General features: G+C 45.5%; 2 protein-coding genes across 2 annotated transcripts; both read left to right on the top strand.

Annotated features, from left to right (window-relative positions):
* Positions 1-4,110: 4,110 nt before the first annotated feature.
* LOC147972210 (uncharacterized) lies at positions 4,111-16,872 on the top strand. Its single transcript, XM_087521363.1, has 5 exons — positions 4,111-4,177; positions 12,582-12,700; positions 15,343-16,170; positions 16,245-16,397; positions 16,480-16,872. The coding sequence occupies exons 1-5, from the start codon at positions 4,117-4,119 to the stop codon at positions 16,870-16,872; spliced, it is 1,554 nt and encodes a 517-aa protein (XP_087377489.1). The 5' UTR covers positions 4,111-4,116.
* LOC147972211 (uncharacterized) lies at positions 7,332-8,434 on the top strand. The gene is made up of 2 exons (XM_087521362.1): positions 7,332-7,976; positions 8,069-8,434. Exons 1-2 carry the CDS (start codon positions 7,332-7,334, stop codon positions 8,432-8,434), a joined length of 1,011 nt encoding a protein of 336 aa, XP_087377488.1.
* Positions 16,873-24,877: the final 8,005 nt, after the last annotated feature.

Here is a 24,877-nt window from a genome sequence, read left to right as displayed (position 1 = left end):
TTGCCGCCCGCCGCAACTGTCGCCCGTGGCCACTCCGGCCATTGCCCTCTCCGGCGCCGCCTCCCCTGCGCCCGTGGCCCTCCGCCTTGCCTCGCTCCCGCGCTCGCTAGCGCGCACCACCGCCTACTGCCATGGCTGCTGCTCGCTGCCGCTGATCCGCACCGCCGCTGCTGGCCTCGCCTCCGGCCGCTGCCCGCCGGCCATCGCAAACCCCCCTGCCCGTCGCCCTGCGGCGCCCTATCGGGCGCCCGCTGCGCCCGCGCCCGTAACCCCACGCGACGGCTAAGGCCCAGGCCCAATGACGGTCGGGGCCCAACCCCCAGAACGGTTATATAAAAAAATTAAAATTTAATATAATAAAAATAAAATAAAATTAATTAATTAAATTAATTAAGTTAATTAATCATAATTAAAATAATCTAATCACTAATTAACCTAAGTAATTGTTAGTTAATTAATTAGTCAATGACAGGCAGGACCCTCATGTCAGTTTGACCAGTCAACACCTCTGTTGACTGCTGACGTCATGATGACGTGAGCAAACACTATTCTGGATAATGTTGAATTAAAATAATTAAATAAATGCTCAAAATTATTTAAATCCTTTAAAATCGATATAAAATAAACCGTAGCTCGGATGGAAAAACTTTGTACATGAAAGTTGCTTAGAACAACGAGACGAATCTGGATACACAACATGTTCGTCCGCCACACATCCCTAGCATAGCAAACACACAACTTTCCCCCTCCGATTCATCTGTCCGAAAACGCAAAACACCGGCGATACTTTCCCGGATGTTTTCCCCCTTCGCGGGTATCATCTCATACTGCGTTAGGGCACACCTAGCACTGTTACTTGTCATGTCATGCATCGATATGCATCGGTTTACATTCTATTCATTGTTTCTTCCCCCTCTTCTCTCCGGTAGACTACGAGACTGACGCCGCTGCTGGTGCCCCGATCGACTACGTTGTTGACAACCCCTCCTTGCCAGAGCAACCAGGCAAGCCCCCCCCCCTTGATCACAAGATATCACCTATTATTCTCTCTACTGCTTGCATTAGAGTAGTGTAGCATGTTACTGCTTTCCGTTAATCCTATCCTAATACATAGCCTGTCATTGTTGCTACAGTTATTGATACCTTACCTGCAATCCTAATTGCTTAGTATATGATGCTAGTTTATCATCAGTGGCCCTACATTCTTGTCTGTCTGCCATGCTAGACTATCGGGCCGTGATCACTCGGGAGGTGATCACGGGTATATACTTATACATACTATATGATACTTGTGGTGACTAAAGATGGGTCGGCTCGAAGAGTACCCACGAGTGATTCACGGATTGGGTCCGAAAGGATGTTTGTCCCGATGGCCCTCTGAGTGGATCTTTGTGGCGGAGCGACAGGGTAGGTTGAGACCACCTAGGAGAGAGTTGGGCCTGGCTGTGGTCGCCGTCCGCGGTTATTTCAAAATAACATGCTTAACGAGATCTTGGTATTTGATGTGAGTCTGGCCACTGGCCTATAAGCACTAACCAACTACGCGGGAACAGTTATGGGCACTCGACGTCATGGTATCAGCGGAAGCCTTCGTGACGTCAGCGACTGAGTAGCGTGCGTCGAATTGGACCGTAAGCCTGCTCTTGTATTAAGGGGGCTAGGTCTGCTTCCGGCCGCCCTCGCAACGTGCAGGTGTGCAATGGGCGATGGGCCCAGACCCCTGCGCCACAGGATTTAGACCGGCGTGCTGACCTCTCTGTTGTGCCTAGGTGGGGCTGCGACGTGTTGATCTTCCGAGGCCGGGCATGACCCGGGAAAGTGTCTCCGGCCTAAGGGGATCGAGCGTGTTGGGAAATGTGGTGCACCCTTGCAGGGAAGTTTATCTATTCGAATAGCCGTGTCCCTCGGTAAAAGGACGACCCGAAGTTGTACCTTGACCTTATGGCAACTAGAACCGGATACTTAATAAAATACACCCTTCCAAGTGCCAGATACAACCCGGTGAGCGCTCTCTAACAGGGCGACGAGGATAGGATCGCCGGGTAGGATTATGTTATGCGATGATACTTGGTGAACTTACCATCTACTCTCTTCTACATGCTACAAGATGGAGGCTGCCAGAAGTGTAGTCTTCGACAGGACTAACTATCCCCCTCTTATTCTGGTATTCTGTAGTTCAGTCCACAGATACTACCCATTTCATTGATACCAATGCATATGTAGTCTAGATCCTTGCTTGCGAGTACTTCGATGAGTACTCACGGTTGCTTTGCTATTTCTTTTCCCCCTTTTCCATTTTTCTCGGATGTTGCAACCAGATGATGGAGTCCAGGAGCCAGAGGATCCCAATGTTGTTTCTACGTGGAGTTCGGCTTCGAGGAGTAGATAGGAGGTCCCAGGCAGGAGACCTTGTCTTTTTGATCGTTGCTACTTTTGTGCTAGCCTTCTTAAGGCAGATTTGTTTAACTTATGTCTGTACTAAGATATTTTTGCTTCCGCTGACTCTTGTGTTTTCGAGCTTATGTATTCGAGCCCTCAAGGCCCCTGGCTTGTAATATAAAGCTTGTATTATTTTAATTTGTGTCTAGAGTTGTGTTGTGATATCTTCTCGTGATTCCCGAATCTTGGTCGTACACATTTGCGTGTATGATTAGTGTACGGTCAAATCGGGGGCGTCACAGTTGTCCTTGTCCCGCTCCTCCTCTCGCTCCTCTTCCCACTCCTCTGGCTCTCCGGTGGTGTTCAGCGTCAAGGCCGAGCCCGCAGCGGAGACCCCGCTCGGTCGGCATCGTCATCAACGAAGGCGGCGGGCGTGCCTTCTCCTTGGCTCCTCCCCGCTTCGTCAAGCCGAAGAGGGAGCCGGGTCTCACCGCCGTGAAGAAGGAGCCTGGGCTCGCTCATGAAGACGAAGCACGGGATCGCTGGTGGTGAGAAGGAGGCGCTCGTCGACGCGGCGGCCTTGAAGTGGGCGCGCGACGGCTGGACGCGGACGGAGATGGAGCGCCAGCGCCGTGCCTATGAAGAGCTCGCCGCACGGCATCGGCGAGGCCGCGACGAGGAAGGCGTCATCGTCCTCGACGATGACAGCGACGACGGCGCACCACCGGCACCGGTCCGTCAGGGCGGCGCCGGCAAGGCGGCCAGCAGGGGCGGCGTCCGCGTCAAGGAGGACAAGGTCAGCGACGACGACGGCGACTTCGCCAAGCTCACCGCGTTCTTCGCGCCATAGAATAACATTAAATTTGTTTATGTAATAAAAACTATGCTATAAAATGTAATTTCCGCCGAACTTTAGCCAAATTCCTATTTTGTGTAAAAAAATGTTATCTTCTGGGGACGACTCTGGGGCCAGCGGCTGGGGATCCGAAAGCCCCACGCCGATTTTTAGCGCCTCCTGGGGGGCCAACGGCTAGAGATGCTATTATATACAATCCCCCTAATCTATCTCCACCGAGAACATCCTCCACCTCGCCCATTGTGGAGTTGAAATTTTTTGTCCAAAATTGGAACAAATCTGGATTTTGAAATGTCATTTTTTCTTTGGTACTTGTGCATAATTGTCTAAAACTCAAGAGTGACTTACTATGTTTTCTATTTTTTCTGTAATTTTTCACATTTTTCTGGACAGTTTAATTTTTTAATCAAAATTTAAAAAATCTGGACAGAAATTTGAAATATGTTTCTCTTTGCCCCTTTTCTAGAATCAGATGAAATTCGAATAGTACACTACTATGATTATTCTTTATTTCTGTAAAAAAATCAGAATTTTTTGTGCAGCTTGTTTTTGGACAAGATTTTAATTATTTTTGGGCATTCTAGATTGCATGGGGTACTATCATTTTGTTTTTTGTTCAGTTTTTTTTATCTTATTCACCCTCTGATTTCTGTCATCTGGAAAGATAGGTGTTTATTTTTAATGTTTGGCATTTCGTCTGGAGACACAGCGTAACGGTGGGGCATACGATCAATTGCAATAAAAAACAGTTAATGCATTTCTCCTCCCTTTGTGTCTCCTCCAAGCCCCGCGGTCGTGTTCGATCCAAACCGAGCCGTACTCGCGAGAGCGAGATCCAAATAGAGATTTCTTAACCCTAGGTCTCGTCCCTAGGTCAGCTGATGCTCAATCGGGTGATGTCGATGCAGCGGGAAAGTCATCACCTGCAAATACAACCCCATAGTAAGTTACCTCTTACTATAGGTCCGGGCGGCGGTGCTGGAGATCCACCGGAGTTCTGCGGGAGCTCCAATCCGTCGAGCGCGCTGCCTCTTTCCCAACCGCCGTCGCCGCCGAAGTCGTTGGAATACGCGGCGGCTACTGCGTTCGCCCAGGCGGTGAAGGCCAATCCGACGGGCAGCCACCATTTTGCCTCCTCCTTCGGCGGTGTGGAGTAAGTCATCATCCTCCTCCTTTGTCATTTCCCTGATTGGTATTCTAGGGTTAGGGTTGTAGTGTTAGGGTTCTATGGTTGGTGTTCTTGGGTAGTTGTAGTACGGCTAAGGTTGTAGTGTTAGGGTTCTAGCATTAGGGTTAGTGTTAGTTGTTAACTGAATTTTCAGTAAACTGTTAACTGTGTACTGAAATTATTGAACACTGTATATTGTTAACTGAATTTTATGAAGACTGTTAAGTGGATTTTAACACTGTTAACTGAATTTCTGTTGCCAACAATTTTAACTCTGTTAACTGAATATTGTGAACACTGTTAACTGTTAACTGAATTTATTGATAATTGTATGTTGTTAACTGAATTTTGTTTACACTGTTAACTGGATTTTAATACTCTAAACTGAATTTCTGTTGCCACCAATGAGACCTCTTAAAAATAATTGTGAACACTGTTAAATGCATTTTATCTGAATTTGTAGCTTGGATGATGAAGAATGGGAAGTGAGCTTCCATTTCCTAGACAGAGATAACTTGGAAAGAACAATCGGTTTATCAGACATAACCTTCTGGAATCTCATTGCCCTAATAGAGGTAGAAGGCTATAGTTCAAGGGATTTTATGTATTATGTTAGAGATCCAGGAGCTGGGGTGTCAGGAATGGAAGAATTAACTGATGATGACAAGGTGGAAGAAATGTTGGATCACATAGCTAGTAAAGGAAAGAATGTTGTTAACATTACAGTTATGAGAAGTGATGCACCTAGACCAGTTGATTTGAACATTGGTCATGCTTATGAAGAGCAGGTTCCTTTGTCAGAAATAGGTGTACCAGTTGTCTATGAGGTAGACAATTCAGGAGTTCTTTTCCCCAGTCCAGTGAAACCCCAACCACAGCCAGTCCAAGTAATGAACACACAGGAGAGCTCTTGTTTGTTGAAGCAAAAGGGCCCAAGTGAACCTGAGTTTGCTTTGGACAATGGTAATGAGAGGCATGAGTATTTCATGGAGACAGACCAAGAGCAAGAGCACATTGAGCAGATGATGGAGCAAAAAAGAAATGAAGAAATTCAGAGGTACAGGAGTAATATGATACAAAGAGAGAAGTACAAGGCAGCAAAAAGAAAACTCCCATAGCTGCTTACTGAGGAGTTCACTGATAGTGAAAGTGAGGATGAAGATCTTGAAGATGAGGACATATTGGCTAGGTTGGAGGCAATGAAGAGGCATAGGGATGATCCACTACATCACTTTGAAGGAGACACTGATGTAGAAGAGCTATATGGGCCAGATGAGGAGGAGGGGAATGAAGGAAGAGATGAAGAGGGAGGACAAGTGGAGCCACTAGATGAGGGCTTGAGAGGAGGAAGCAGTGTAGGAGGAAGCAGCAGCACAGGAGGAAGTAAGAGGAGGGGGAAGGGGCCAACAACAAGATCCCATGCAAGTTTGGATCAAATCATAGAGCAAGACTGGGCATCTTCATCTGATGAGGAGAGCAACCCAGGTGACTTAAGTCAGGAAGAGAATGATTGTGCTCAGCTTCGACCATTTAAGCTACCAAATGGTAGGAAGAGCAGGGCCAAAAAGAATAAAGTTAGGGTTTGGTATGATGAGGAGAGGGAAAACCCACAAGAACAATTTATCAAGCAACTTTGTTTCCTAGATGTCCAGCAGTTCAGGAGGGCACTCCTTACATTTCACATCTCACAAAACAGGAACTACTCATTTCATAGGAATTGCTCAGATAGAGTTATTGTAGTTTGCAGTACAGATGACTGTCCTTTTTTCATTGCTGCTTCCAAAATTGCACATGAGAAGACATTTTGCATGAAGAAAATGAACTTGTACCACAACTGTCCTGCTGTTGGAGAGAGCACCAAAGTCACTGCAAGATGGTTGGCACATGAGTGTGAGCAACAGTTAAGGTCTGACATAAACACACCAGTCCAGGCAATAATTGACAATTTGAAGAAAAAACATGGAATTGAAGTGTTCATTCACATGGCCTACAGGGCAAGGAAAGCAGCTAAGGAAGTTGTCCAAGGAGATCAGAGGGCACAATACACTAGGATAAGGGATTACCTCCAAGCTGTGCTGGATACCAATCTTGGAAGTAGATGCATTGTGACAACAAAGCATTTAAAGCTTCATCCTAGCAAAAACCCTAGATTTCATGGCTTGTTCATGTGCCTCAATGCTTGTAAAGAGGGCTTCCTAAATGGTTGTAGACCATTCATAGGTACTTGCATAATTATTTTCCCAACATATTTGCCATTGCTTTTGTTTATGTTTGGTGCTAATGTGTTATGTTTGGTTGTAGGTGTTGATGGTTGCTTTGTTAAGTTGACAACAGGGCAACAAATATTGGCTGCAACTGGAAGAGATGGTAATAACAACATCTTTCCCATTGCATTTTCTATTGTTGACAAGGAGGACATTGCCAGCTGGTCCTGGTTTCTAACCCAGCTCAAGTATGCTCTTGGTGATGAGTCAGGAAAGTATGGCAAGTACACTATCATATCTGATAGACAAAAGGTACCTCATACATCATAATTCTTATTTTTACTGAAGTTTTACCATGCTTAGTACTGTCAAATAGTGTGTTGTTATACTATATTTTGAACACTAGTTATTTAAACAGGGCCTTCTTAAAGCCATAAACAATGTCTTCCCAAATTGCCCTCAAAGATACTGCCTTAGACATATTTATCAGAACTTTCAAACAGTTGGCTTTAGAGGTGAAGAGTTAAAGAAGTATATGGATCAGGCTAGTTATTCATATACTGAGCATGGTTTTTAACAAGCAATGGAAGGCATGAAAAGAGAGTGTGAGGCAGCTTGGAAATGGCTTAGAAAGATACCCAAGCATACATGGGCTAGACATGCCATGGACAAGAATTATAAAACTGATTTGGTTGTTAACAATATTAGTGAAGTGTTCAAAAAAATGATACTTGATGTGAGAGGGAAACCAATTAAAACCATCGTTGATGGCATCAGAACAAAATTGCTAGTTAAGTTCAATGCCAATAGGACCAAGACTGAGACAGCCAAGTGGCGGATATGCCCAACATATGCTGAGAAGTTAGAAGAAGCAAAACACCATGCTAGATATTGTCAGTCAATCAAAGCAGGACCTGATCTATACCAGGTTAGCAGTGGAGAAAGCACATATGCAGTAAATCTGCAAGTGCACACATGTGGGTGTAGCAAATGGGACATGACTGGTGTTCCTTGCAAGCATGGTGTTTCTGCAATTAACAAGGCAAAACTTCATCCAGAAGATTTTGTTAGTGATTTCTTCAAGAAACCAATGTACCAAGCAGCCTACAATCCAATTGTGTATCCTGTGCCTGGGCCTGATCTATGGCCAAATACTGGGACCCCTGACATAGAGCCACCAGTTTTCAGAGACAATCCAGGAAAGAAGCAGACTAAGAGGAGAAAGAATCAGTTTGAGAAGCCAGCTCCCAAAGATACTTCAAGGATGGCAACAATAACCTACAGCAATTGCAACTTGACAGGGCATAGGTACACTAGCTGCCACAAAAATCTGAAGCCAGCCCTAGCAATGAGAAAGAACCAACACCAGGTTAAATCTTGTTTATATATGTTGTCACTGCAGGTTAAATCTTGTGTATATTTAATACTATGTTCTAATCTGTCTATATGTTGTCACTGCAGGAAAACAAGAGAGTTGATGCACCTAGGGCAGCTCCATCTGCTCCACTAGCAGCAAGGGCAAGAGCTCCTGCTGCAACCAGTGCAACACCAAGGACAGCTCCACCAGCAGCAAGGGCAAGAGCTCCAGCTGCAGCTAGGACTGCAACTAGGGCTGTACCTAGGGCGGCTCCTTCTGCTCCTGCTCCAACAAGGCCAAGTTCATCTTCTGCTGCTGCTGATAGGCCTAGTTCATCTTCTGCTACTGCTACTAGGTCAAGTGCAAAGAAAATATTCATACCACCAAGACTGTCAGGTACTGGAAGAGTGAGAAAGCCATCATACAAGATGTCTGAATGGTTCAATTGTTCTCAAGGCAGCAAGAAGTGATGTAATGTTGAAACATGTTTAATTCAGCCTTTTTTGGCTAGTTTGTGATGAAGAATATTAAGAATTTCATGTTGAAACCAGTTAGTTCAAGTACAAGTGGTGGACTATGTAATGTACCTAATGGTTGTGATGCACTATGATACTCTGGTTATGATGATGAACTTATTAGTTATGATGTTTTGCAAGAAGTTTTCATTATGTTGTTGTGATGATGAGCATAGTTTCATTGTTGATATGATGATGATCTTAGTTTTCATGCTGTTGATATGATGTGTTATGATGTGTTGCAAGAAGTTGGGTGCCTCGGCGTTGGCGTCGACAAAACCCAAAATGTCTCCACTTGGGCATTTAGGGTGCCTCGGCGTCGACAAAACCCAAAATGTCTCCACTTGGGCATTTAGGGTGCCTCGGCATCGACAAAACCCAAAATGTCTCCACTTGGGCATTTAGGGTGCCTCGGCATCGACAAAATCCAAAATGTCTCCACTTGGGCATGTAGGGTGCCTCGGAGTCGAAAAAACCCTAAGAAGTTACTGACATATTAATTTTTTAAATCCAAAAAAATTGCACAAAAATAAAAACCCTAAGAAGTTACTGACATATTAATTTTGTAAATCCAAAAAAAATTGCACAAAAATAGTTTGGCCTGGGGATCGAACCCAGGACCAGTGGGTAGTAACCAGGGGTTCAATACCAATAGGATAGTGCTAGTGATGTTGTTTTAGTAGCATCCGCAATTTTACTTATGTTTAGTTAGGCACGCACTGTGTTGAGAGTGCGTTGAGGCTGCCAGCGTGGTGAACGTCCGTTTAGTATAACTAGTCGTTTCGGTTTCTGCCTTTACTACGTGTCCACCTACCGCTCTCTTCGATCACTCGCCCACTCGCCGCCCGCACCGCCCACTCCTATTCCCCCTCTCTCCCGTCGAAACCACCGCCGACAGCCACCCCCACCGCCGTCGCCATGGACTGGCAGCTGGCCATCGAAGAGCTCGCCGGCAACAACCACGAGCTGCGCGCGCAGTACAGGGAGATCGTGCGCTGGTTCCCCAGTCTGGCGATGCTGAGGAACCATGCTCGCGGCCTGGTGAAGGTGATGACACCTGCCGAGAGGCGGCGTGCATTCCTTGCCGGCCGCACCGTCCCGCCGGCGACCATTCTCCTGTGGGCGATGCGCGAGGTGCAGCGCTCCCCCGACCCCAGGCAGCGCGCTCGTTGGTGGATGTACCGCTCATCCACCACGCCGCCGACCGCCGCGGATGACATCACCGACGCTGTCCTCGCTCTCCCAGCACCCATCAACAACGCCTACTGGGAGAGGCGCAATCCATGGGTGCTCGGGCCATACGACGACTCCGACGCCGAGTCCGAGTCCTCTGACGACTATGACTCTGACGAATCTGACGGCTACTCCTCTGACGACGAGGTGGACGAGGTCGTCGTACTCTCCTCCGACTCCTCCGACGACGAGCCTGATGTGCAGCTCCTGGCGCCCGTCCTCCACGCCGTCGAGGGGCAGAAGAATAGCCCAATTGATGTGGATAAGCTGCCGGAGGTCGCCGACAACCCAGAGCTCGTCGTCGTGAAGCAAGAAGAGGAGGGCGGCAGTGAAGATGTGGTGGAGCCAGCGCCGGCCAAGAAGAAGAGGGCAGCGGTGAACAACAATGACGTGCGGCGCTCCCTATGCCTGAAGATGCTGAAGAAGGAGGAGTGACATGCTGTCTTCAGTTTCGTCAGAAGAAGAAAAAGTTCAGTTTCGTCAGTATGTTAGTTTGCCAGTTCTATCTATGTCAGTTGTATCTATGCAGCTACTATCTATGTTAGTATGCCACTATCTATGTAAGACTATCTATGCAGCTACCATCTATGTTAGTATGCCACTATCTATGTCAGACTATCTATGCAGCTATTATCTATGTTAGTATGCCACTATCTATGTCAGACTATCTATGCACTATGAACTTGCTATCTATGTTCACTATTTACTTGCTATAATCCAAGCTGTTAATTCATCACAAACTGAACTTAATAAAAGCTGATAATTCATCACAAACATAGTACTCTCACAAACAACATACAATCCAAGGTTCATTGCTACAGACATAATAGAGTTCACCACAATAAAGCTTAACACATTACAAGCTTTCCTCCATAGCTACTACAAAAGACATCATTGACACACATGGTCAGACAGCAACACAAATTAGTCCTCATCACAAATAGCCTTAATCTGGTGAAGCTTCCTCTTGTTGCTATCACCTGCTGTCTTGAGCTCAACAATGCAGGAAGCAAGAGTACTCTTCTCCATGGTCAACTTCTCCTTCACTTTCATCAGCTCAGCAATGCAACAATCCAGCTTATCCTTCTCTTTCTTCAGGTCATCCTTCTCTTTCTTCAGGTCAGCATAGAAAATCTCCAAAGTCCTCTTATCAGAGCTCAACTTTTCCTTCTCCTTAAGATGGTTGAACTTGAAATTCCTAATGACAGTGACTTGAGCTACATGAATTTTCTTTAACTGGTCAACAACAGCCTTTAATTTTTTTATCTCAGCATCCTTTGTCATGCTGCTTTCCACACTAACTGAAATGTTGTCAGCACCCTTCTTCTGGTTTACCTCAGGCTGGCTATCCTTATAATCCAAGAGGTTGTTCATATCTTCAATAAGCTTCTCATATGTCTCCTACAACTCTTTTTCCTGCTATGTGAGATTGTGTACAGTGCTTGAATGCTCCAGGCATGCCATCCTGTTTTCATGCTGGCTATGCTCATACATAAGCCAGAGCTTATGAATAGCATTCTGCAGATGCTCTGGCCAATGCTCATCTACCCACTGCACTAATCCACAATTTGCAACACCCTACAATAGAAAAAATCAGTTCAAAATTACAGACATTACTTACAGATTCAGTTAAATAGCTGATTCTGTTAATGTACCAGAATCACATTCATTTAATGACGAATAATTATGAAAACTACAACTAAGAACACTACCTATGAATCCTAGAACTAAATTCAGTAACTATAAACCCTGGAACATGAGCAGTGACTATGAACCCTAGAACATGAACAGTAACTATGAACCCTAGAACAGGAACAGTTACTACAAACCCTAGAACAAGAATTGGAATGCTGCAAACACAACTTAAAACTTACTTCAGTGGCACAAGCAATGAACCTCCTACCAGTGCTTATCCCCTCAAATGCAACATACTTCCTCCCTGGATTCCCATGCTCACAAATCACATTCAAGTCATCAGCAAGACCCTCGAACGACGGCTCATCAATTGTAGCTGGGATCTGAGAAATCCAACAAAACCGTGTTCAAATCGAGCAAATGTTCAACCCTACAAACCCTAGAACAGAAATGAGGAATAGAATGTTCTGACCTTGACAGGGGAGTCGTCAGAGGAGATGTACTGTGCGGCGGAGCCGTCAGTGCTCTCACTGTCGGTCCAGGACACCATGGCGGACGGCGGACGGCGGTGACCGGAAAGGAGAGGAGCAAATGGGAGGGGAGCGAGCGAGTGTGGGAGCAGAGAGAGCGAGCGTGAGAGCAGAGAAATCGAGCGAGATGTGGTCGGGCGCGGGTGGTCTGTCTCTGGCGACCCGACCGCGTTTGTCTTAAGCAAACGGCGCCGTCAGCGCGTCCGTTACGCCATGTCACGCATATTGGGCCCCACATGTCGGAAACGCCCTCAACCGAGCCAAATGACATGTTCAGTGCAATCTGCAAAACTGTTACTGAATCCGCGGTGGCTTTTGCAAATGATTAGCGACCACATTGTTTTCTGCAAGTTAAGCCCCAAATGTGGTGGTTTTTTGCAATTCACTCTCCTTGGCAACACAACATAGGGGAGCCCAAGTTGACTGTCTATGCACCCTGTCGATTATGCGTTCCCCTGTCTTGTTTTATTTGTTTGAGCACCGCGGAGATACTTGGGTGGTATTGCAATGTTTTGTACCAATTTATATGGTCATTCAAAAGCCTTTTTCATTAGTTGAAATTTGGGTGTCTAGCTCGAAAAGCATTATTTCTGTTGACTAAAGTTGGGCAAGAAAAACGATTTCTGTTTCAGCATGTGCATATGCATGCTTCACTTTTTTTTCCTTGTAACTTTCCACCTGCAATCATGTATTATGTATTGCAGATGGACCAGCTGATTCAAAGGTTGACAGAAAGGACTCAACCTGCAAACAAGATCATAGTTCCCAAGGTGGTGAAACACAATACCCTGGGCCACATCTTCCAGAGGTACGCCATGAAACGATGATGATGGGCTATGAATGCTCTAACTATACTAATTGGTTGAACTGTGCTTGGTAAATATTTAAGTATGAGCATATCTTTTAGTGCTGCAACCTGCCACAATCCTACTGCATTAGTAGCTTTGTTTTTTCTTAAACTGCCTGCAGGAAAATGTCTGTCATGACTCATGAGTGTTAGATCCCCTCTTGTCTTCGTAAGGAGGGGTAGATTTCATAGAGTTACTTCTCTTAGCAGTGGCTTGTGTTTTTCTTGGTGTGGTTTTATGGTCTGAAATCTGGATTCAGTGTCCTGCTATTTATGCATACTGGTACTCTAAATACTCCTATATGCGGTGTTGAGGGTTGATCGCCCGCTGCGAGGCCTGACGCCAATCCCCTTCGCCTCCTTGTTCAACCTCCATATTTTGGAGGCCCTTCGCCCCCTTGCCGCCTTGGTCGGGTGTCCTCAGCAAACAAGTTGAGAGTGGCTCTGCTCGTGTTGGTAAGGTGTCTTTTGTTGGTGATAACGTAGTCATCGTCTCCTCATACACTGGCTGCAGCTCCAAGACTCGATTGTGTTTCTTTTGTTTGATCCAAGTCCTGTGTGCAAAAGTGAAGGACTAAGTTTTATTTTTTTAGGGTCCTCCTATGGGTTGTGATGTAACAAAGTTTGACATGTTATACCAGCTTCGGGGTCCTTCGACCGTAAACTTTGTTTAGAAAATAAATTAAAAATAGCCAAACTTACTGTTAGCTTCTTCCATGCCTAGCACATGCCATCCTTGGCAGTTAAAACTCAATCTTCATGATAGAACTTCCATATGTGTATCTACAGAGGCCCTGTCCTTTCCTTGATACATTATTTAATTCAGACAAATAACCATTTTGGTGCCCATGCTCGCTACAGTATATATATCCGAGTGTCTATATCTACTACTAATTTGACTTATGATGTTATTTTTATACAACTCCCTTCCATTATAAAAGACCAATATTTTGACTGCACTATTTTCCTAGTCCAATTGACATTGGGCTCTTTAACCAGTAAATAATGATATAAGCTCAGTTGCTCATTCTTGTAGTGAAATGATATTTGTTTTATAGAGGAAACTTCTTCTGCGGTGGCATAGTTATCTCTATCCTTCTTTGTTTTGCACTTCTATATACCCAGTTAACATGGTCACACCAAAATTATGAGCGAGTTTAGGACCATGTGAGTTACACGTCTTCATACTAGTAGAACTGAAAAGTGGTCAATTTGGACGGAATATCTTTGGATATGTCGCTATTGTTGCTAGTGCTAGGCTGCTAAGGCTACTACACTGCAACATTTTATCCTGGTGTTAGTGGCTGGTGCTCGGCATAAGTAATGATTTAATTTGCTATCATTACGAAGTTAGGCTGTGTGACTGTGTCTATGAAGTTAGTGTCTGGTGCTCTCTGTGACTGTGTCTATGAACTCGCCTCGCCATTCGTCATGAACGTGAGTATATGTGAGTTCGATGGAATACAATGGTTTCACTCATGGTAACTAGATGATACTAAGACTATTCTTTTAGAACCACTAATAAGACATTTAGGAAAGTAACCGCCCTTTACTCAGAAGTCAGCACAATTGCACGGTGTGCCTATGTATAGCATTGCAATCATGTGCAAGCACTTGGGCTGAAATGTTACTCGACATGGTTTTCTTTATTTATTTTGTCCATTTGAAATAATTATACCTGACCATGTTCAGCTTTTCTCAAATTCTTGTGCATGCAGGATATCTGGTGTCAGTGGCGAGCCAGCGAATTGCCAAAGCCCGGGCATCTCGTAAGCTAAAATTTACTTTGGTCTATCAAACACGATAAGTATCATATATTTGAATAAATGTCATGTGCAATATATGCACTGATGTTTTATAGATCAAAGAAGTAAATAAAAACTTGAATACAATACCAAATCAAATAACTCACCTAGTTGCCACTTGCCTTTAGCCCTAATTGTTGGCGCTCTGCTACTGGATTTCTCTTGGTCATACCCTTCAACGGGTTGAGCGCTCGCTGCCGGCCTGCCGCTGCTCATGTGGTTAGTGTCGACGCTGACGACCCAACGTCCGATCGAGCCAGAGTTGAATTCTCACTGGTGGTACAGGAGGATTCGCCGCTGTGGCGCCCGCGCTTGTGCTTCCAATCTTGACCGTCGCCCGCCGGAGTCATAGCCGAGGCCTGGCCGCGTGTTATCTCTGATCTCTTTTGCAATCTCGCCGGCCGATGTTAATCTGGCTGCCGGGTTCCGTCAGGCGACGGTCTGCATCGCGCCCTCGCCGCGTCGGAGGCGCAGCCGCGCAGCAGATGGTAAGGTCGCGACTCCGATCTCGCGTTCCTGCGCACGAAAACGAACAGGCATCGATCGATTCTGCTTCAGTCCATTCATGGATCGATCAAGCAAACAAGGCCTACTGGTTGTTGTGGTCCATGTGATTGCTTAGCCAAACTGCAGAAAAACGCTCAGACTGGCCCAGTTAGAGAAGTTTACGTACTTTCCATCGTATTTTCTTGTTTTTGAGCATTTTTGACGCATACGATGCCTAGGAAGGTTCGCTATAGTTTAAAAAATTGACGGGGTGGAGCCCGGGCACGTGCCCCAGGGTGCCCGTACGGTAAATTCGCCCCTGTCGACTGGTGTCATATATATTCCCTACTGCCAATGCGAGATGCTGCTCGAGCTGCTTGTGTGTCAAATGCATTTCAACGTTTCTGGAGATGCCATCCAAACCTTGCTTTCAGTATGAAAGCATTGGGCATGGATAAAAGATCATGTGGAGAGGATGAAATAGCGAGAAATTTCACCAGCAAAGTCGACCACATTTTAAAAAACCGCTTATGCATGGCCATAAAGACACTCGAGATTGTTTTCCGTTATTACAATGACCAGGTCTGTAACCTTGATAGCTGGCTTCAGACTGTTGTTACACCGGGGATTGAAGAACTCACTATTCAGCTATCTAGAAAGTCAGGAAGATATTACAACTTTCCGTGGTCAGTTTTAGCTAATGAGAGTGGAAGCTCGATTCGGTATATAAATCTTTCTTGTTGTGCTTTCTCTTCCACTGCTGGGTTGTGCTTGAAAAGCTTGTCAAGACTTGAGTTGTGTGATGTTGACATCACGGGGGACCAATTGGGGTCTCTTCTTCACAATTCGTTTGCTTTGCAACGGGTGCGACTCAGACTTTGCAATAATATAAGTTGCTTGAAGATACCATTTCATTTGCGACAACTTGGATGTCTTGAAGTGTTTGACTGCAGCTTGCAGCTTATAGAGATAGAAGCTCAAAACATTTCTAATTTTCAGTTTAGGGGTCACACCCAAGTACAGCTACCACTTGGAGTGGCATTGCAATTGAAGAAGCTTGTCATGTCATTTCCCGGTGCTGTCAGCTATGTTTGTCCTGATTTTCCGTCTAGCTTGCAATATGTTGAAGCTCTTACCATATGTTCATCTCATGAGGTATACACTAAATCTTTAGGAATCTTTATCTGTTGATATACATAGTATGATTGATCTGAGATATCTTTGTCCAGATGATTGATACACCAGTGCTACCTAGCAAGTTCTTCCATCTTAAGTACTTGAGTGTTGATCTTAGTGCAGTGGCATTTTCCCCAACCTACGACTATTGTTCTCTGATATCCTTTTCTGATGCTTCTCCTTCCTTGGAGACCCTTGTCGTGAACGTAAGTCCATTGCCCATCCTGCAAGATTATTTAGTTTTAATGATGGAACTATTAATCCAACTATCTGGCCTGTCATCTTTAGGTGTTGCAGGTAAAAATGTTGCATGAATCAATCGTGGGAGATAATACATCACATTTGAGGGAGATGCCAGGACACCGCCATGATGGCCTTAAGACAGTGAAGATCATTGGTTTCTCCTCTGCGAAGAGCTTAGTTGAGCTGACATGCCATATCATTGAGAATACGACGTCACTTGAGTGCCTTACATTGGACACCACACGAGGACATCCTTGGGATAGCTGTTCATCCAACTATACTGGAAAGTGCTTGCTGTTGCACGGGGATTTTATGGTGGAAGCTCGTAAAGGCCTCTTGGCTATAAGGACATATGTTGAGCCAAAAGTTCCCTCTGGAGTCAAGCTAAATGTTGTGGAGCCTTGCCGCAGATGCCATAGCCTTGAACCGGTGTCATGATCTCGAACTTCATCTGCAAGTTAAATTATAATAATGTTGAGGAACCTTGCTGCTGCTGCTCCCCGGGTTATATACCCTAAACCCAATGTTTAACATGTAACTAGTAGTAGGCTCGTGTGTTGCCACGTACCCTTTATGATACTCTCTCTGTTCTAACAATATATATGGTGAGTATGGAATTTTTTTTTCTTCAAAAAGTCGAAAATCGTAAAATTTGGTAAGTTTATCAGCATTAGTGATACCGAATAGATAAAATATGGAAACATTGCTGATATAGGTTTCATATCTAATGATATTTATTTTGTACTTACAAATGTACATCTTTTTCTATAAACTTGGGGAAACATTAAGAAGCTTTACTTCTTAAAGATAAACATATACGTACTGTATTTTTGAACGGAGAGATTATAATATAAGCTTCTTACAGGTGATTAAGAAGTTGAAATACAAGGTTAGGATCATTGGTATTCGCTGTGATTTGGCCGCTGTTGTGAGGCTGCAAAATCAGTGCAAAGCTTGATATATACCAAATAAAAGGGTGCTGTGTCCTTTTTATTTGAGCTGCGGCGTCACGTTCTTTACTGTGTAAATAAGTTATGGTGACCGGTGTGGCGGTTGGCCTCATGATCTGCCGGTCTTTGAGCATCTACAGCCGGATCTAGCTAATCCGTCCTCCTAAGTGTTCGTGAATAATGATCGGTCATCCTTTATATCCGGATCTAGCTAATCCGTCCTCCGAAGCGTTCGTGAATAATGATCGGTCATCCTTTAAATGTCTGCTTTCACAAGCGGGTACTCTCCCAAACCCTCAAATCCATACAATCACATGCAATGTAAACTTAACTCTTCGTAATACATCTCAATCCCCCCCCCCCACAACGTTCGGTTATTCTATCATGCATGCCATCAGACTATTAAAAATTGGCATACTCTACTACATCATACATGTCATCGGACTATCAAATATTGACATGTTCTACATACTAAAACTATGGGGAAAGTTCATCCACGGCTGCCCTTGTCGTCTTTGTCGTGGAAGTAGCGGTCAAAGACGCAAAATGGATCGAGCCGGATCTGCTCACTGCCCGAGTTGTCTTACTCGTCACTGCCTTCCTCCTTCTATTAGGGGGGGGGGGGGGGGGGGGGGGAGGGTCCGGCCATGGCACGGACCGCCCGGTTTTGCTCCCGGGCGAGGGTGTGTGTTGTCCTCCTTTGCTGCTTCTCGAGGACGTGGTCACTGAGGGCTTCCTCGGCCAAGGCGGCATGCGACTTTGCCTCCGCCACCTCAGCCTCGAGGGCTGCTGCAGCTTCCGCGCCCTATGCCTCGCGCGCGGGCACGCCGCGCGTCCGCAACTAACAACCCATGGTGCATGGCAACATTGGTCTAAACCCAAGTCGAACAGAGAATGGACTCGCGGGTGCTTAATGCATCCTATGTTTGAGCCCGCGAAATCCTCGAACGGTTTCATTGCCTGAGATGTTGATCTTTATGACATGTTCATGTTGTCGACTAGTTATTGAGAAGGGCAAGAATTTCGTGGCTCGCGAAGTAGGATCAGGTCTAGTGTTTTCCCCGTAAGGGCGTTTTTCACATTTTCTCTTCCATCGTGCCGGTCGGCTTCGTGTTTTGTGACTGCTAGCTTTTGGCTTCTCCCACCTGAGGTACTTAACTTGGGTGACCCCAGAAGTAGCAATCACAGAGATGCTCATGTTACACGCTTAGCCGAATATGCGGAAACGCAAGGCAATCCACCTTAGCAAAAAGTCACAAGTAAAAATGGGTGCATATTATGGCTAAGACGAACTTTGGAAGGGCAGGCGCAAGCCAAACAGGCGGCGTGGGACAAGCAATTTCGGGTGCTTTGATAGACCCGGGAGGTTCTTGCCGAGGTGATGTGACAGCCCCTAGTTATATTTACTAGATAGGGGGCGCGCGTTGCCCGCCGAACGGCGGGCCAACAAATAGGACATTGAGATGTTCATGGAGATGATCTTAGCATCTTGTAAACATATATCATAACTATCACCGTTTAGGGGATAAAAAAGTTATGGATATAACATGCATTTAGTTGTTCTCTCTGACATGCATAGGGAGGATGGCATGGTCACAAGATATACATGGGGCAACAATAAGACTTGTGGAGGAACAAAAGCGTAGGGTCCTAAATCCAAGAAATTTCAATGTAGAGCAGTAAGGCGAAGTGCTTCCTCCATTTGGTTGCAACGACAGTGGTAAGATAGAAAACCAATTTAGATCTATAATTTGTTTATGAATGGTAGCATGTGAAATTGGATAGGACACTTGATCAACCAAATTAAGTTTACCTGCTACGCCGTGCATGTCATTTTATTTTCTGTTCCCTCTTCTCTGTTTCTTTAGAGGCTAAAAATGAGGTTCCCATCTTCTCTGTTTCTTTAGAGGCCAAAAAATGAAAGTAAGAGCACATGTTCTCTTTGTATGTGGTCACAGAGAGGGGGGGGGGGGGGGGGTGTTCGGCTAGGTGGCGCAGCATTGCCACACGCAGGCAACCAGTTGTGAACAACCATTTTAAATGGTGATAGCTATAGTATATGCAGAAGTGATCTTAGCACAAGGCGGTAAATACAAAGATACAAAGATACTACATACATCACATGAAAATTATAGAGAACAACGTGTTTACATAATCCCTTTGCAGCCCACATAGTTGGTGTGAAATACAGACTTCCAGGTGAGAAGATTCTATATGCATGCATAAAGTCCTTTGTGTTTAGTATGGCTACATGATGCATAATAAAGAGAATCCAGCTGAAGGCGGACATGATTTGCCAATAATGAATGAATAGACATATAACAAACAGGTACAGAAATCCAAGTGTGCAATGCTGCAAAAGAATGGACAAACTTCTCTTGGGAAGCAAGAATTCGAATCACATACTTTTACGTTTAGTGGTACAAAAAACTAAGTATTGCAAGTAACTAAACCCAAGATGGGCAAAGATGTAGAAGAAGTATTGCAAGTAACTAAACCCAAGATGGGCAAAGATGTAGAAGAGGTGATGGTTCCGATCAGTTAGTAGATTCACGACCATAGAAAGCCATCTCCAAGAAATTCTGCAGCAATTAACAACGGACATACTTCATCTAACAAATAAAATGAATTTGTAATGTAGAAGCACTGATAAAGAAACAAGACAAAACTTCTGGCTGCCAATTATCTGATCGAAACATAGTAACACAAAAAATTAAATTTAAATAACCTAAACTAATTCAACTATCTGATCATAACATATATTGCACTGAACTAAAGATATTACTGTAACTGCATATTTCACGAAACCTAAAGAGCATAACATATATTGCAGTAAACCAATGACATCAATAGAACCAAAATCTACCGAATGCTATAAACAACACAAAAAGTATTGAAAAGGAGTTCATATGTACATGTAAGCGTTATGGAAAAACAACATAGCTCTCCAGGTAAGATCTATTTTAGTGCTTTTATTTCTATTCTAGTTATAACAAATAGCAGGACAATTATGTTATAAATCATTTCATTGGTGTGAGGTGTAATCTCAAAGGTCTTCACATAATGGTTCTTGGAAGGGGATAACAAAGATTTACTTATTCACAAATATAATTTCGTAGGTAAAAGGTAGCAAATCAAGCAAATAATACAATAACTCTTTACCTTGCATACTCAAATACCTCAACAGAACCTGAAGCACTTGCATATTTCATGAAACCTAAAGAGCATAGAAGATTATGAAATTGCTTGTATAAGTTGAGCAAAAAAGGGGAAGAGTAATACCTATTTGATCTCGCGAAGTGAAAATGGTAGCATATGCTCCCTTTGTTCCTAAATATAACTCTTTTTAGAGATTTCAATATGGACTGCATACGGCGCAAAATGAGTGAGTCTACACTCTAAAATAATGTTGAGGTCGCTGCCTCCATCCATCCCAGGGGGCGGACTGGGCGGCCCGGTACCACCCCATGAAAGCCTACGACTGGCCTCCGTAGACCGGACAGTGAGATCTTCATCTTCTCTAGGGTGTTGGTAAAGATAATGTTGAGGCCGCTGCCTCCATCCATCAAGACGCGTGAGAGGAGGCAGCCCACCACGATTGGATCTAACACCTAGGTGTGCTTGCCGGGGTGTATGACGTCTTCGGGGTGATCCCCGACGTCGGAGGTCACCGTTTCCTGGGACCACACAAGCCGTTTGCTGGTTGCGTTTTCTACGTCGCGCGAGTTTGTGGTTTCAGCATGTATCCGCCATCATGAATATCATGTTCACGGAGGCCTTGCGAGCGGGCTTGCGGCTTCGAGGAGCATGTACGATGTGTCTCCGCATGAGGTGACCAAGGCCATCGTAGATCCCCAGAGCCTGCCCTTGCTCATCGTACACGTGATCGACGAGGTACGAGGGCGAGATGTCGAGGAATTCTCCTGACCCATCAGCGACCATGTAACGCCCCGAGACCGTTGTGCCAGGTGTCCTCCAGTTATTCGCTGTTGTTGCCTTGTCATTGCTTGCGTGTCATGCTTTGCATATCATGTCATCATATGCATTTCATTTGCATACATGTTCGTCTCATGCATCCGAGCATTTTTCCCGTTGTCCGTTTTGCAATCCGGCGTTCCGTTCTCCTCCGGTGGTCATTTCTACCTTCTTCTCGTGTGTGGGGATTAAACATTTCCGGATTGGACTGAGACTTGCCAAGCGGCCTTGGTTTACTACTGGTAGACCGCCTGTCAAGTTTTGTACCATTTGGACTTCGTTTGATGCTCCAATGGTTAACCGAGGGACCGAGAAGGCCTCGTGTGTGTTGCAGCCCAACACCCTTCCATTTTGGCCCAAAACCCACCTTAACCCTCTCCATCATCTCGGTCGTTCGATCACGATTGTGTGGCCGAAAACCGCACCTCATTTGGACTCTCCTAACTCCCTCTACCTATAAATATGTGGCTTCCCCCGAATTTTTCGGATCTTTCCCTACCCTAACCCTAGTCTCCGTCCTCCTCCAGCCGCCGGACATGTCCCACCGGGCCGGACATGTCCGCCCGCCGCCGCGCGTCCAACCGCCGCTCGCCATGTGTCCTCCCGCCGCCCGGCACCGCGCCGGCCCGCCCGGCCCGCAGCAGGCCCCCGCGGCCCAGCCACCGCGCGCCGCCGCCCGCGTTCTCCTCCTCGTCGCGCCGCCCTTTGCCGCACTTGCGCCGGCCGCCGCGCCTCCTCCCGTCGGCGACTTCGCCGATCCGAGCCGCCGTGTTTGCCTCCTGCCGGCGAGCCACCGCCGCGCCTCACCTCGCCGGTGCATCGCCGCGCTGCCGCCCGACGTCGCCGGCCCCGCCGCCCCCTGCCTACTCCGGCGAGCTCCCATGACGCCGGCCACCGCGCTCCTCTTCTCCGGCGAGGATCTCCGACGAGCCTCGGTTCGCGCGCCGCCCCGATCCGGATCTGAGAGGTTGACTTTTTCTCCTCGAGATTTCACTAGCTCCCCGAAATTCCTAGATTCATATGGCCATGTTCATCGCATCATAACTTTGCATCCGTAACTTCGATTTGAGCATATAGCATATCAAAATGTTCGTCTCAGAGAGTACATCACTTCATCTCATTGCATCATTTTCATTTAAGATCATCTAGATGCCCGAAATGCTGTTGGAAGAGTGCTATTTGAGTTAATTGTCAGATCTGCTGCACCAAATAGCTATTTGTCATTTTTGCCATGATTATTGTGTGCATGATATGCCCTGATGCTCTACATGTGTTTTGTTATATGCCATGCCATCTTTACAGTGCTGCTATCCATGTATTTTTGTGATGTGTGTGGTGACTAGCACAAGCTTGCAAAGTGGTGCATTCGTTAATGCTGATTTCAGGGACTTAGCATTTCCACTAAGTCCTTGATCTGTTTATCTCATTATGCCATATGTTCATGTTGTTTCCTAGTGATCCGTGCCTCTTTTGAGGATGATCAGTAAGGATGTTTTGGTAATCTTGTAGTGCTCTACCCATCCATGCCTTTGTTTGCAATTATGGAGCACCCTAGCTTGAGTCTATCGAGCTCTACTTTTGTCATTTCATGAATCTGGGCAGATTGTCTACTTGTTAGCAATTTTGCCGAGGATGTTGTAGTTGTTCCGTGCATGCTACGTTGTTGTTCTTGCCATGTCTAGCTTGTATAATGTGTATTCTTGTTGGGTGTATGCTTAGATTGTCATGTCTTGCTCTGTAGTGAGTGCATCGAGCTCGTATACATGCCTACTTGATATCTGATTTGCATGCTCCAGTTTTTCACTAAGTCTGTGATCTGTTTATGTTTTTGCCATGTTCACATGCTTGTAAATGTATTTTCTGATCCCTTTTGGCTCAAGGTCACTAAGGGACTTTTGTTAAGCTCTTTGAGTAGCTCCATGCCATGCTTTACTTTGCCATGTTCAGGTCCTGTAGAATATAGTTTTCATACTCCAAAGAGTGCTATCTGATCTGAAATTTCAGGCTTGTGTTAATTTCACTAAGTCTGAATTTGTTTACCAATTGCTCTTTTGCCATGCTTGTTTGAACCTGTTAATAGATGAATTGGCCGTAGCTCAGTGCTAGTCTTTTGTTAAGCATCTTGTATGGATCCCTGCCATGTATTTTGTTGCCATGTTTGGGTGCTGTAGTATATTTAACTTGTTGCATTTGATGGCTACTTGCTGTATATCGCAGACCGGTGCCATATTTGAATTGCTTGCCATTTCCAAACCGTAACTCCGATTCCGGTGATCTTTATATCGTTTTCAAGCGATTTCATCTCACCTTTCCAGTGGCACACTTGGATTTCCAAGTTGAGGCCAGGTTCAATCATTCCTTGTCAAATCATGCATATGCATCGCATACCGCATCCCGCATATCATACCATGTTCACGTGTTGGTTGTTTACTATGTTGTGTGCTTCTTTCTGGTGTTTGCTTCTTCGGGTTGGTTCCGGTAACGTCGCATTTGTGAGGACCCGTTCGTCTACGTCCGTTTGTCTTCTTCATGGACTCGTTCTTCTTCCTTGCGGGATTTCAGGCAAGATGACCATACCCTCGAAATCACTTCTATCTTTGCTTGCTAGATGCTCGCTCTTTTGCTATGCCTATGCTGCGATACCTACCACTTGCTTATCATGCCTCCCATATTGTTGAACCAAACCTCTAACCCACCTTGTCCTAGCAAACCGTTGTTTGGCTATGTTACCGCTTTGTTCAGCCCCTCTTATAGCATTGGCAATTGCAGGTGAAGATTGAAGTTTGTTCCTTGTTGGAACATGGAGATGTTGTTCCTTGTTGGAACATGTTTACTTGTTGGGATATCACATTATATCTTATTTAATTAATGCATCTATATACTTGGTAAAGGGTGGAAGGCTCGGCCTTATGCCTAGTGTTTTGTTCCACTCTTGCCGCCCTAGTTTCCGTCATATCGGTGTTATGTTCCCGGATTTTGCGTTCCTTACGCGGTTGGGTTATAATGGGAACCCCTTGACAGTTCGCTTTGAATAAAACTCCTCCAGCAAGGCCCAACATTGGTTTTACCATTCGCCACCTAGCCTCTTTTTCCCTTGGGTTAGGCCAGCCCAAGGGTCATCTTTATTTTAACCCCCCCCCCGGGCCAGTGCTTGTCTAAGTGTTGGTCCGAAATGGGCAGCCTGCGGGGCCACCTCGGGGAAACTTGAGGGCTGGTTTTACTCGTAGCTTGACTTATCCGGTGTTGCCCTGAGAACGAGATATGTGCAGCTCCCATCAGGATGTCGGCGCATCGGGCGGCTTTGCTGGACTTGTTTTACCATTGTCGAGGATGTCTTGTAGAACCGGGATACCGAGTCTGGTCGGAATGTCTCGGGAGGAGGTCTATTCCTTCGTTGACCGTGAGAGCTTGTCATGGGCTAAGTTGGGACTCCCCTGCAGGGATTTGAACTTTCGAAAGCCGTGCCCGCGGTTATGGGCAGATGGGAATTTGTTAATGTCCGGTTGTAGAAAACCTGA

The sequence above is a fragment of the Triticum urartu genome, chromosome 5A (genome assembly GCF_056163025.1).
Source record: "Triticum urartu cultivar PI428250 chromosome 5A, HENAU_Tu73, whole genome shotgun sequence".
Taxonomy (NCBI): Eukaryota; Viridiplantae; Streptophyta; class Magnoliopsida; order Poales; family Poaceae; genus Triticum; species Triticum urartu.
This window is presented reverse-complemented; position numbering and strand designations above follow the sequence as displayed.